We start from the raw sequence: 14,200 nt of genomic DNA, 5'->3' as shown, positions 1-14,200 counted from the left end.
GCCATGGAGCATGGGATGCATGATTGTTGTGTTCAGACATGTGGCTAAGGGCTCAGGCTGTAATGTGATGGTGTTTTGGGGGATCCACAAGGATCCACGTTTTTAAGCAAGTTTTTGTGCCACTGTGGTGCCACAGAGCATGGAATGAATGATTGTTGTGTTCAGACATATGGTCAGGGGCATGAGCTGTGATATAATGGTGATTTTCAGGTAATGAAGTGGAAAAATCAGGAGGATCCACAATAATCCACATTTTAAGCAGGTTTTTGTGCGACTGCGGCACAATGGAGCATGGGATGCATTACTGTTGTGTTCAGACATGTGGCCAGGGGCATGAGGTGTGAAGTGATGGTGATTTTGGGGTAACCAAGTGGAAAAATCAGGAAGATCCATGAGGATCTGTGCTTTTTACCACATTTTGTGCCACTGTGGTGCCATAGAGCATGGGATGTGTGATTGCTGTGGGGGATGGCAAGCATGGGCATTGTTTAAAGGGATGAGGCTCCCAGCCCCCACACCCCTTCCAATCAATTTGAATGCCCACATCATGTTTCAGATTTGGGCATTCAAATAGATTTGGATTCGGCTCAGATTCAGGCTGCTTGGAATCAGATCGCCCGAATTGGCTCTTTTGCCGATTTGGCCATGCCAAATCGCCACACCTATTGAGAATCTCTACCAAAAATTATGCCTAGTTAACTTCTGAAGCTAACACTTGAGAAAGGGGTTGTTGAGATTTTTCAAGTGCCTGTTTCATTCAGTCAAGCAAGAGTTAACTGCTGAAGTTACATACCTAGAATCATATGAGCTTCTGGAAAGTTCTCTCCTTTCTTCTTCCAGCAAAAGGGGAGAGAGACATACACAGGCATAGATGGACTGCATAGACTGAGCACTTTTGTATCTACGCAAGTGCTCAGTCTGGGTGTCTGGGTGTTTGATGTTCTTATATTGGGGTGCTGTGTGGTTTCCAGACTGTATGGCTGTGTTCTAGCAGCATTCTCTCCTGACGTTTCGCCTGCATCTGTGGCTGGCATCTTCAGGGGATCTGATAGTAGGAAAGGAAAGCAAGTGGAGTATATATACTGTGAGGTCAATAGGTGAGGCCATCTGAATAGAAGTAGCCTAGCATGTAGCATGTGAATAACAATGAAGATAGCAAGGTCGATAAATAAATGCATCTGAATAAAAGTAGCCTTACCTTTGTTCCCTTTGATTGCTATTGTCTATAGTTGTCCTGTGTTTGTGTGGAGCTGATTAGTCACTGTCTTGATTCTAGTGTTTTTCAACACTGGTAGCCAAATTTTGTTCATTTTCAAGGTTTCTTCCTTCCTGTTGAAATTGTCCATGTGCTTGTGGATTTCAATGGCTTCTCTGTGTAGTCTGACATAGTGGTTGTCAGAGTGGTTCAGAATTTCTGTGTTTTCAAATAATATTCTGTGTCCAGGTTGGTTTATCATGTGTTCTGCTATTGCTGATTTTTCTGGCTGAAATCGTCTGCAGTGCCTTTCGTGTTCTTTGATTTGTGTCTGAACGCTGCATTTGGTGGTTCCTAAGTAGACTTGTCCACAGCTACATGGTATGCGGTAGCTGTGGACAAGTCTACATAGGAACCACCGAAGGCAGAGCTGAGACACAAATTTTGTTGCCTCTCTTAGTATTTAGAATTGTATAAAAAGGATAGGATCTGTTTTTATCTCCTTTTTCTGTTATATTAATCTTTATTAATGAAATTTTTAAAAAAGAATTTTAAAAAGAAAAAATCTTAACCACACAAATGTGCTAGTCTTCCCTTTTAGCTACGTGATGTAAAATCTCACAAAAAGATGATTGCATATTTTGAACTATGTTTGACTAGTCTTGTTATTCACTATAAATTTAATAAATGCACATAAAATCTTTCAGTAATTGTTACATATGGAAAGACGTTACATATGGAAGGAATATTTTCTGAGGCAAAGGTTGTGTGGTGGAGCTTCTAGCAGAGGTTCTATAAAGCTATAATGTACCATAGCCTTCTCTTACCCAATGCAGAAGACAAACTGCTAGCCTAAATAGAGTTTGGATTTGATTGTGTAATGTAATGCTTAAACTGTTATGAAATAACCTATTTTGTATTCATTAGAAATACATACCTGTAAACATGATTCACCACCGAATGGCTTTTTCACTGACCAAAAGGACCGGTTTGATCTCAGTGAGAAAACAAGATATAGCTGTCAGATTGGTTTCACAACTCGAGAAGGAGCCGAAGAGGGAATGACACAGTGTCTTTTAGAAGGATGGACACCGAAGCCAGAGTGTGTCAGTAAGTAGTTCAGTGACATGAAAATCCTGTGTAGTTTATACAACATTATAAGGAAAACAGAGTTAAAAAATAATTGACAACTTGGAAATGTAATAGAAGTTTAGAAAGACATTTGGTGTCAATTATCTGTCAAAGGTGATAGTAAAATGGTATGAATGTTGAACTGAAGAGATCCAGGTTCAAATTGTTGGAATGAGTGACTTCTGCATGCCTGGACACTGGGGGGGGGGTGCTGTCACTCTCACTCTAACTATGTTGTTGTCTCTCTTGCTTGCCCTCCTGGTATGGGCCAGGAGACCGCCCACTAACTTCCTTTCTTCTCCATGCTGCATTTCTTCAGAGGTCATGGAGAATGAGGGTCTGGGGGACGGAGGGTGTCAGTCTGAGGTGATGGAAGATGCTCCCTTAGATGGGACCCCTTACTTAACTGGTGATCAGCTATCCTCTCGCACCGAGGATACCCCTCAGGGAGATGGGGGCTCCTCGTAGTAGGTGATTCAATCATTCAGAATGTAGAGAGTTGGGTTTGTGATAAGCATGATGACCACATGGTGACTTGCCTGCCTGGTGCAAAGGTTGTGAATGTCACGCTTCATCTAGATAGGCTGTTAGACAGTGCTAGGGTGGAATCAGCAGTTGTGGTCCACATTGGCACCAACAACATTGGGAAATGTAGCTGGGAGGTTCTGGAGGCTAAATTTAGGCTGCCAGGTAACAGGTTGAAATACAGGACCCCCAAGGTGGCATTCTCAGAAATGCTGCCTGTTCCACGCACAGGGCGAGCTAGGTAAGCAGAGATACAGGGTCTCAATGCGTGGATGAGAAGGTGGTGTAAGGCAGAGGGTTTCAGATTTGTTAGGTACTGGGGAACCTTTTGGGACAAGCAGGTCTGTACAAAAGGGACGGGCTTCACCTTAACCAAAAAGGAACCAGGCTGCTGGCACTCAACATTAAAAAGGTGGCAGAACAGTTTTTAAACTGATCCCTGGGGGAAAGCCAACAGGAGCTGAGGTGACTTCGGTTTGGAATACAGTATCTATGGGGATGCAGACAGAGAGAGGTTTTTCTAAATCAACCACATACATGCGTGGAACATAGCAATGTGCATGTGACAAGGGATAGTGTCTACAAAGTGCTAGAGCGCAATGCACATAAATCCCAGATAAGGGACAGGGACAGGGTATACAGGTGTCCCTATGCTAATACTTTAAACCTTTGACCTAAAATGGGGGAGTTGGAGTAAAGAGTTTTGAAGCAGGACATTGATATAGCGGGCATCACAGAGATGTGGTGGAATGAGGAGAACCAGTGGGATGCTGTTATCCCAGGTAACAGGCTCTACAGGAAGGATAGGACAGGGCGCATCGGGGTGGTATTGCCCTTTATGTCAAAGAAAGCATAGTGTCACATAAAATAGACAATGCAAAGGGAGCTGATTCCCCTACAGAAGCACTGTGGATATCAATACCATGGGTGAAGGATAGTCTAATATTAGGAATATATTATCGTCCCCCTGACAAAGCGCACAAGAGGATTCTGAGATGGAAAAAAAATTAGAGTTTCTCTAAGAAATTAAAAGAAATTCATAAATGATCTCGAAGTGGGGATGGGTGGCATGGTAGCCAAGTTTGCGGATGATACCAAATTATGTAGGGTGGTGAGAACTGCAAAGGATTGCGAAGAGCTCCAAGCGGACTTTTATAAATTAGATGAGTGGGCTAAGAAATGCAGTTCAATGTAGCAAAATGAAAAGTGATGCACATGGGGCAAAAAATCCAAACTTCACATACACACTACAGGGGTCAGTGCTATCAGTCACAGACCAGGAAAGGGATTTGGGCATCTTAGTTAATGTCAATTCAATCCATGGCAGCTGTGAAAAAAGCAAACTCTATGCTGGGGATCATTAGCAAAGGAATTGATAATAAAACTGCAAAGATTGTCATTCCCTTATATAAAGCATTGGTGCGACCGCACTTGGAGTACTGTGTTCAGTTCTGGTCACCACCTCAAAAACGGATATTGAAGAAATAAAAAAATGCAGAGAAGGGCAATGAGGATGATTGAAGGATTGGAGCACCTTCCTTATGAGGAGAGGCTGCAACATTTGGGACTCTTTAGTTTGGAGAGGAGACATCTGATGGGGGATATGATTGAAGTCTATAAAATTATGCATGGGGTAGAAAATGTTGACAGAGAAATTTTTCTCTCTTTCTCACAATACTAGAACCAGGGGGCATACATTGAAAATGCTGGGGGGAAGAATTAGGACTAATAGAAGGAAACCTTCCTTCACGCAATGCGTGATTGGTGTTTGGAATATGCTGCCACAGGAGATGGTGATGGCCACTAACCTGGATAGCTTTAAAAGGGGTTTGGACAGATTTATGGAAGAGAAATCAATCAATGGCTACCAATCTTGATCCTCCTTGATCTGAAGTTGCAAATGCCTTAGCAGACCAGGTGCTTGGGGGCGGCAGCAGCAGAAGGCCTTGCTTTCACATCCTGCATGTGAGCTCCCAAAGGCACCTGGTGGGCCACTGCAAGTAGCAGAGTGCTGGACTAGATGGACTCTGGTCTGATCCAGCAGGCTCATTCTTATGTTCTTAAAGGTCAAAACTGATATCTTGAACCTGCTCCAGAATTCCACTGGTAGCCAATGCTATAATCCTGATCCTATAGAAATAATAGTTCTTTTCTGTGACATGTCCCCGAGCTCCATGCATTTTATCACATGGAGGGCATAAAATTGCCCCCCATGCCCACATGCCCCTCCCATACCAGCAGCTGTGGGCAGGAACTGGTGGCATCCCTCTGCCATCAAGGCCCTCCTCAAGCTGAGCACCATTGGCCTTCCTGGCTGGGCGCAGCTGCCCTGGCACTGCCTCCCCATTCTGGGGAGCCTCAGCAGGCGTTCAAAAGTGCAGGCTCTGCCTGAAGCCACCTGTGGACCAAAACCACCAGGGTGCAGCAGGGAAAGAACTCTGGACAGTGGGGCTCCCTCCCTCTCCTTCTTGGGGTGCAGGGAGGCCATAAGTGGGGCCAGGTGGGGGTGGGGGGCAGGAGGGGCAGAAAAACCCAAGGTGCCATGAGGGCCCCCCAAAAACTATGATCTTGCCCCAGGTGCCATTTTCTGTCGGTATGCCTCTGAGTTCACAGAGGATAGGGGTGATGTGCTCCCTCACTGATGCCCCAACAGGGAGCCTCAAGGACTCATTTTGTACCAGCTTCAGATTCTGGATCAGAGCTAAGAGCAGGCCAGTGTAGAGCGAATTACAGTAATCTAGCCTGGAGGTGACCGTTGCATGGATCACAGTGGCTAGATCAGATTGGGAGAGGTACGGAGTCAGATGCCAAGCTTGGCAAAGATGGAAAAATGTTGTGCACACAGTATGGAGGTCCTTTGGCTGGGTCGTGGTGAGAGGCCAGCAGATTTCTGATTGCTGTTGCTAGAGGGAACAGCATTACAGCCTATCCCTGTTGCCCACAGTCCTGGAGTGCTTCTGGATACCTCTCTTTCTATGGAGGCCCAGATTGCCACATTTTTAATATATTTGCTGCTTTTGTACCTGCACAGTCAATGTAATTCCTCATATTGGCACATACTCGAAATTTAGCATAATAGTCAGTTCACATGAATGTTTTTACTTTTGGGAGTCAGACAGACAAGCAGGCAGGTAAATGGGGCAAGGCCAGACTAGAGCAGCAAGCCACGCAGCTTCTATCTACCCCAAAATCCCAGAAGGTTCAAGACAACCAAATAAAAGAATCTCTTTTGCCAGTAGACATTGTTTCCTGTCTCGTAAACTAAGCAAATGGATGAGAGAAAAAGAGAGTGGCAGAAAACGTTGTGAGATTAAACATGTACAGAGCCACTTTGTTCCTTGGTTACTAAGTTAAATATGTTCTTCTCTGGAGGCCTTATTCAGATTTAACTTGAAAGTCAAGTAACTAGTTTTAAGAAAAGCATTCTCATACTAGGAGATCTGATCTTAAATGTCAAGGCTGTTTTGGCTCAACAGGGGTTTCATTGGAATTCAAGAACTACTGTCCTAACTACACAGCCCATGCGAGACACAAACTACTTAGCACAACAGTGAAGGCATTATTCATGGCCCTTTTATATCATCGTATCATGATACTCAGAAACCTTACAACCTCCATGCAGCAGCTGTTCGCAAAATTTCCACCATGGTGATCCCTCAAATTGGTGATGAGTGTATTCTCTATGACATTGTTTAGCCCATTCTTCAGGTCAGCTCCTCTCGCCTAGTTTCACGGAGCCTTTCTGTGTAGAGGATTCAGATAGATGAACTGGATCTGTATAAAATGCAAAGCCAATCATTATTAATACCCTTTCTTTCGCTCTTTCAGAGACATGTCAAAAGCCAACTGAAAGGAATGTTATCATCGGTATAACTAAACCAGTTTTCTTTGTGGAGGATAACTTGCCCTACAAGTGTGAAGACGGTTATGAAACTATCGAAAAAGCCTTAGAAGGCAGTTCAAAATGCACAGTGAACGGATGGAGCCCAAAGCCTCAATGTCTATGTGAGTCAGTCAAATATGATTGTTCTGCAATGCAATTACCAGCTTATGTTTGCTTAATAGATAATTCTTAGAACTACTGATATTTAGGCTATAAGTTGCTTCAGTAGGTTCCAAACAGTAAACTTTCTGCTTTCTGATGAAAATGCCAACATCATTCAAATTTATTTTAAAACATGTATTTAAAATATTTATATACCCACTTTTCTCTGAAGAATCTCAAGATTCATAACTTTGATTTGTAACTTTTTTTGTATAGTAGGATGCAAGGGGTTTTTTTATATTTCATTTTTAAAATTTCCCATAAATTATCCTCTGTCTTTGAAGCAGAATTCTAAACCAAAATGGATATTTTACTGCAGATACTCATATTTATGCCAAGAATTACATACTTGTTGATTTAGGAAATCTTATCTCACTAATATATCTAGAACTAAGTTTCCTCTATTGTCGAAGGCTTTCACGGCCGGATTCAACTGGTTGTGGTGGGTTTTCCGGGCTGTGTGGCCATGGTCTGGTAGATCTACTATACCACGGCCACACAGCCTGGAAAATCCACCACAACCAGTAAGTTTCCTCTGATGCAACTGCTCTTTGAACAGAAGAATCATCTGAAATTTATTTTCACTTATATTTATCTGATAGATTTTTCTCCTGTCTATATAACAATAAAGTAGTTATACTAGGTATATGAATCAAAGGATTAAAAATCAGTTGAAAACATTTTCAATTTATTGTACACATGCACAGAGATGATAGTACCAAGCTGTACCTTCAGACAAAAATGAGACAAATTCGAAACTGAGGGATCTTGAAGCTAGAACAAGGTTTAAATCTCTGCCCCACTGTGTCAGCTCACCAGAAGAACAAGCCACTAACTTGTTCTTCACTTCATTAAGGTGTCCACAGTGTTACTATTCAGTAGGTGGTACTGCAGTTTCCTTACTTAGATTACCCTGTGACACAACGCACAAAGGGATTTTCCCCATGCCTGAGGTTGCAAACTGCAAGATTGGGTCTGGAGTTCTCCTGGAACACTAATCTCCAGATTACAGGTAAAGGTTCCCATGGAAAAAAATGGTAGCACCAGAGGGCAGACTCTGTGGCAACACATCCCCACTGAACTTCTTCAGAGGGCAGCCAAATTGTCTGTTTTGACTGGCAACTTCCCATTCTCAGCATCTGTGGTGAGGGACTGATGCTTAGAATGGGAAGTTGCCAGTCAAAACAGACCAGGAACACAGTGGGGAAAGTGCGGGAATGCCATACATTGATGCCAATTACAATAACTGGAAGTGACATCACTGAATTGCAGTATCCTCTAGGATTCCCCCCAGAATCTATGGTTTAGTACATAAAGGGCTTTTCCCCACTTACCTTCTGCTGCACACTACTTGGGCCAAGTAGCGCGGGGTCCCGTGGCACTCCCCACTACAGGGGCGGCGACAACACAGCCGCCCCGAAGCTGCCACTCTCGCGCCCCCTCAGCGCGCGTCATTCCTGGCGCTCTTCAAAACTGAGCCTTTTGACAACCCCGCGCAGAGCGGGGGGTCATGGGGAAGCCCGGGAGCGCGCCAGAAATGATGCGCGCAGTGAGTAGCGTGCAGCGAAGGTGGTAGAAGGAAAAGCGGGGAAAGGCCCAAAGTTTCAGGGAAATCCTTGAGTGTCCTGCAACATAGCAATATCACTTCTGGTTACACAGACAGAAGTGAAATCATGGTGTCAGTGGATGTCACTTTGGTAAGTCTCTCCTCCTCCCCCCGCCACCAGTTTCCATGGGATCCCCAAGCAGCACCCTCAAACCAGGCCCTATAAGTTCTCAAATATTGACTCCTAGATATCCTTTTCCTGCTTGACTTTAATTCCTCCCAGCCAGCTGGCTTCATTGATGCAACTCCATTTTACTAGTGCCTTCAAAATGTTTATCCTTTCATTGTGTCTTCTGGAAGGGAGTAGAGTGTTTTATTTAAATAAATGGCTGTATATTGATTGCTCAAAGAGATGGTAAAATGATGTCCTATTTTAAATCACTGGAACTGGCAGGGCAGATAGCTACACTGTTGGTTGTATTGCTGGTGGTACATACACTTGCTATTAAATTATGTCAAGTGGGTAGAAGGGAGGATTTACAATAGAAGTGGGTAATTTGCTATGAGTTGTATTCCTCAATTGTGTTACCAGGTTTTTATTGTTCGGAAATATTTTAACAAACCGATTAATTTTACCAACATTTCCTTAACAATATTCATGTCTTTCCCCGATATTTTCTTTAGCAATACTGTGTGAAGGTCTTATTCTAGAAAATGGGGATGTTCTGCCAAGAAAGGACCAGTACCTGTACAGTGATACAGTCCAATTTCGCTGTCGCGCCGGACAAACACGCGTTGGTCCTCCCTCTGCTCAATGTTATCACTTTGGTTGGTCTCCACCACCTCCTATTTGTAAAGGTAGGTATGTTGGCAGGTTCTTCACCAAAAGCAGGTATCAATGTACTTATAATTAGTTCTGACCATATTATGGTATTTTTTCATGTTCAGCCAGCACATAATTTTTCAGTTTGGTGATATGTACAGTCATTCTAGAAAATATTTAGTTAACTTCCAATTATAACTGAGTGTAATTTCCCAGCAGGGGTGTAACGAGGCAGCCCTGGGCAAACTGTAGCCCTGGGCAAAACCTGAGTTGGATGCCCCCCCCACCCCAATGGGCGGCCACTCCACCACGACCAAATTTTTTTTGCACCAGGACATTGGTGCCTGCAGGGGGTGCATTGTTAGACATATCAACACCAATATTTCAGTGTATCATCAGGAGACTGTCCTTATGCTACCCCCCAGGTTTGGTGAGGTTTGGTTCAAGGAGTCCAAAGTTATGGACTCCCAAAGGGGGTGCCCCATCCCCCATTGTTTCCAATGGGAGCTAATAGGAGATGGGGGCTACAGTTTTGAGGGTCCATAACTTTGGCCCCCCTGAACCAAACTGCACCAAACCCTGGGGGTATCATCAAGACAGTCTCCTGATGAGACCCTGAAAGTTTTGAGACTGTGCCTTCAGGAATGTCCCCCCCCCCCCAGCCTGCAACCCTCATGGACAGCAATACAGAAAACTCAATGCAGAACAAAGATTCTTGGGCAAATTTCTGGGATGTTCCTGCAGGGGGCGCATTTTTGGATGTATCGGCACCAGAATTTCAGGGTATCATCTGGAAACTGTCCTTATGGTACCCCCAAAGTTTGGTGCAGTTTGGTTTAGGGGGTCCAAAGTTATGGACCCTCAAAAGGGGTGCCCCATCCCCCATTCTTTGCTAAGGAGATGGGGGCTACCCTTTGAGGGTCCATAACTTTGAACCCCCTGAACCAAACTGCACCAAACTTGGGGGGTGCCATCATCTCCAGATGATACCCTGAAATTTTGGTGCCGATACATCAAAAAATGTGCCCCCTGCAGGAACATCCTAGAAATTTGCCCAAGAATCTTTGTTCTGCATTGAGTTTTCTGCATTGCTGTCAATGGGGGTTGCAGGCTGTGGGGGGGGGACATTCCTGAAGGCACAGTCTCAAAACTTTCAGGGTCTCATCAGGAGACTGCCCTAATGATACCCCCCAAGTTTGGTGCAGTTTGGTTCAGGGGGGCCAAAGTTATGGACCCTCAAAACTGTAGCCCCCATCTCCTATTAGCTCCCATTGGAAACAATGGGGGATAGGGGCACCCCCTTTGGGAGTCCATAACTTTGGACTCCCTGAACCAAACCTCACCAAACTTGGGGGGTAGCATAAGGACAGTCTCCTGATGATACGCTGAAATTTTGGTGCCACTAGCCTAAGAACTGTGCCCCCTGCACGCCAAAAATGGAAAACCACTAAAATACCCAAAAACGAACCCAGCATTTTGATGCCCCCCACAAGGTGATGCCCTGGGCAGCTGCCCACCTTGCCCAATGGGCATTACGCCAGTGTTTCCCAGGCTTGATTCAGAAGAAGTCCAAGAATTTATGAACAATTTTGTGAAACTTGGAGGGCAGCAGGGATATTTTGAGAATTTACAGATACTACATTTATAAAAGGCTATGTTCTCATGGTATGCATTTAACCATTTGATAAACTAGTAAAATGGAAATCTATTTATCTGTATTATCCTACCCAGTGGGGAGGAAAATTTTCTCCTTGCAGCATTGTTCCAGTTTCTGACCAGGTACTGAAGTATGATAAAGTTCTTCTAAAAGGATTATACAAATGATGAGTTCACAAAGTATTTAATGGCATATGGAAGTACGACACTTCCCCTCCCTTTTTCACTTTGGCAAGCAGCTCCTTTTTCTTCTTTTTTTCTGTCCGATCCCCAGATGTTAAAATATATATAGTTATATTCTGAACCAGCCTAGGATGCTGAGGAATTGGAAAAACCCTTTGCTCGCCTTTCTTCTCTCCCCACATCTTCCTTCTAAGAAACACTCTCAACTGTTTCCCGTAGGTTAATTATAGCATGCTTTTTGAACCCCCCCTGTCAATCCTTGTTTTCAGATTGATGGAATGCATCTGCAGTTCTATCCATTAGAAGATATATTGCCACTTGGGGCTTCTCTACATGTTTAACAGTAATTATTTCTCCTGGGCTTATGCCATGCAATTGCTTGAAGTTAGGATCCATGCTGGTGGTGCTAAAAATTCCAGTGTCCCCCTGCCACAAATTCCACCATCCTTCCTAGCTACAACTCAGGGCATTCAGCAGCAATGCCTGAGGTGGTTATGAAAACTTATCCATGGACTGTGGTCCTGAGCATGCTTTCTTGGAAGTATGTGATCTTAGAACCTCTTTTAAATGAACAAGTTCTCACAACTGGAATAATATTTTCTTAGCGCCAGAAAAAGTCAACTCTTGCCAGCCACCTAGCAACATTACAGATGGCCGAATTATCACTGATCTTCAACAAGAATATTTACATGGTCAGCAGGTAGAATATGAGTGTAACCTCCAGTATGCATTGACTGGATCCAAGAAGATAGAGTGTGTTGATGGACAATGGACATCTTTGCCCTCCTGTACAGGTAAGCTGAGCAATAAGAGGAATGTGTTGATGGGAGCAATTATGTGCTCAAGCTTCGTTTTGCTCTACTTCTCCCACTTCTGCAGAGAAAAAGAAAATCCTTTTTATTGGTAGCTCTTCTCTGTGTATGTTTTTTTAATCATCTGCTATATAAAATTCTAAAGAAAAAGTACTATAATTATTCTGCAGAAGGATATAACATTTGAAATAGTGTACAACTTAAGGAATAACTTAAAAATGGGGGTGTACTGTCACCCACATGATCAAACCCTTGTGGCTGTACTTGACATGGAGAAGAAAATAAGGGAGGTGACAAGAGCAGATAATATTATGATACTGGGAGACTTCAACTATCCTCACATTGACTGGGTAAACCTGTACTGAAGTCATGTTTTAGAAATTAGATTTCTAGACCTCATAAATGACTGTGCACTGGAACAGTTGGTCACAGAACCAATAAGAGGGGTAGCAATCTTGGGCTTTGATCAGAGTGGAGCTCAAGACCTGATGAGAGAGGTAGAAACAGTGACCACAATATTATTAAGCTCAGCATCCATGTCAATTGAGAATTACCCCATAAGTCAAAAACTGTAACATTTGATTTCAAAAGAGGGAACTTTACAAAAATGAGGGAAAACACAAGAGAGTCAAATCCAGAGGATACTCAACTACAATTTAAAACCACACTAACTGAAGCACAGATAGGATGCATTCCCCAGGTTAGGAAACACACTGTCACATATCAAAAAGAATACCTGCATGGTTAACATCACAAGGTAAGGAAGCTATAAAATGTAAAGAGGCTTCTTTTAAAAAGTGGAAGGTGTGCCCCAATAAATTGAACAAAAGAGTCCCCAAGTGCTGGCAAATGTAATTCAATACTTTGGCATGTGAAAAGAAAATTTGAGGACCAGGTTGCTAAAACCATCAAGACAAACAATACACATTTATTTAAATATACCAAGAGAAGGAAACCAGCCAGAGAAGCAGCTGGAACTGGAAAAGGGACAGAAGAGTGCCACCAAAAGGATTAGGGAGTGGGCACACCTTCCCTATGAAGAAATTCTGGGACTTTTCCGTTTAGAAAACAAGATGACAAGGTGGGGACATGATAGAAGTTATAAAATTATGATTGGGATGGAAAGAGTTGATAAATAGAACTTTTTCTCCCTCTCCCAAAATACTAGAACTTGAGAGCATTCAAAAAAGCTGACAAGTAGTAGATTCTGCAGATTTAAGATAAACAAATAGATCAATACATAGTGAGTCACGAAAAAGTGTAATTTGCTGCCAGATTATTTAGTGATGGCCACAGGCATCGCCAGCTTTAAGCTTTAGACAAATTTATGGAGGATAGGTCTAACAGTGGCTACTAACCATGGTGACAAAAGGGAACCTCCATGTTCAGAGACAGTCAACTTCTGAATCCCAGGGCTAGGTGGCAACATTAGGGAAAGGCCTTGGCTTCTATCCCCTAATGTTGGCCCTCCAAAGGAACTGGTTGACCACTGTGTGAAACAAGATGATGGACTAGATGGGCCACTGGGTTCTTCTTATGTTCAATATAAAGAACACACCAGGGGTCTTCTTATGTTCTTAGGATTACCACATGAACTTGCAGCAGGATGCAAGCGGTGAGTTCCTCAATTCAGAAGCCTCACAGTGGCCATGGCACAAGGAAGGAGGTGATCCTGCCACTCCCCTTCCAATGATGTTTTCCTGATCCTAAAATTTCCCAGGAGCTTAGTTGCCCTGTGGAAAAGCCAGCACGTGAAAGCATTTGGTGCACACGGAGCCCTCTTCTGAGGATGCCCCCCTGGGAATATTTTGGATTAGGAAATTGATGTGGGGCAGAATACAGGAATCCTCCCTCTTCCCATGCCATAGTCCTGATCCAAATCAGATCTTGCAGTGCAATGTGATGGGATTTCAAAGCTGTTATGTAGCTACAAGTCCCCATGGTGATCACATGTGCCTGAGAAATGCTTTATCAAACATAGAGATGTTTCTGCATGGGAGAATTGCCATGTTGATGGAGAAATGCAGGATTTGATTGCTTTTAAGAGCTGAAAGTAGTAGACTTGGTGATTCAGGACGGGCAAATTGCAAAAAAAGTTGAATCTGGATTCGGCTTGTATTCCGACCAAATGTATTGACTTGTATTGATTCGGAAATGCCCAATCGGGAATTCTTAAAGGTCCCTGCTCTCCTTTAATCTCTGCTGAAGGGGGGAGAGAAGAGGTGATTCTCTCCACCCCACCTTTCAGCAGCCAGCATCCCTTTAAATAGCTGCATAGCTTTCC

The 14,200-nt window shown here is 43.5% G+C and overlaps 1 protein-coding gene across 1 annotated transcript in view; it reads left to right on the top strand.

Annotated features, from left to right (window-relative positions):
* The first annotated feature begins 443 nt into the window (after positions 1-443).
* LOC125433330 (complement factor H-like) overlaps positions 444-14,200 on the top strand; it is a 15,934-nt gene continuing 2,177 nt past the window's right edge. Inside the window, exons 1-5 of the mRNA XM_048497834.1 lie at positions 444-471; positions 2,123-2,305; positions 6,680-6,856; positions 9,127-9,300; positions 11,710-11,898. Coding sequence (XP_048353791.1) covers positions 444-471; positions 2,123-2,305; positions 6,680-6,856; positions 9,127-9,300; positions 11,710-11,898 — 751 coding nt within the window. The remainder of the gene's footprint in view (positions 472-2,122; positions 2,306-6,679; positions 6,857-9,126; positions 9,301-11,709; positions 11,899-14,200) is intronic.

The sequence above is a fragment of the Sphaerodactylus townsendi genome, linkage group LG05 (assembly GCF_021028975.2).
Source record: "Sphaerodactylus townsendi isolate TG3544 linkage group LG05, MPM_Stown_v2.3, whole genome shotgun sequence".
NCBI classification, from domain to species: domain Eukaryota; kingdom Metazoa; phylum Chordata; class Lepidosauria; order Squamata; family Sphaerodactylidae; genus Sphaerodactylus; species Sphaerodactylus townsendi.
The sequence above is the reverse complement of the archived record's forward strand: the minus strand, read 5'-3'. Positions and strand labels throughout refer to the sequence as shown.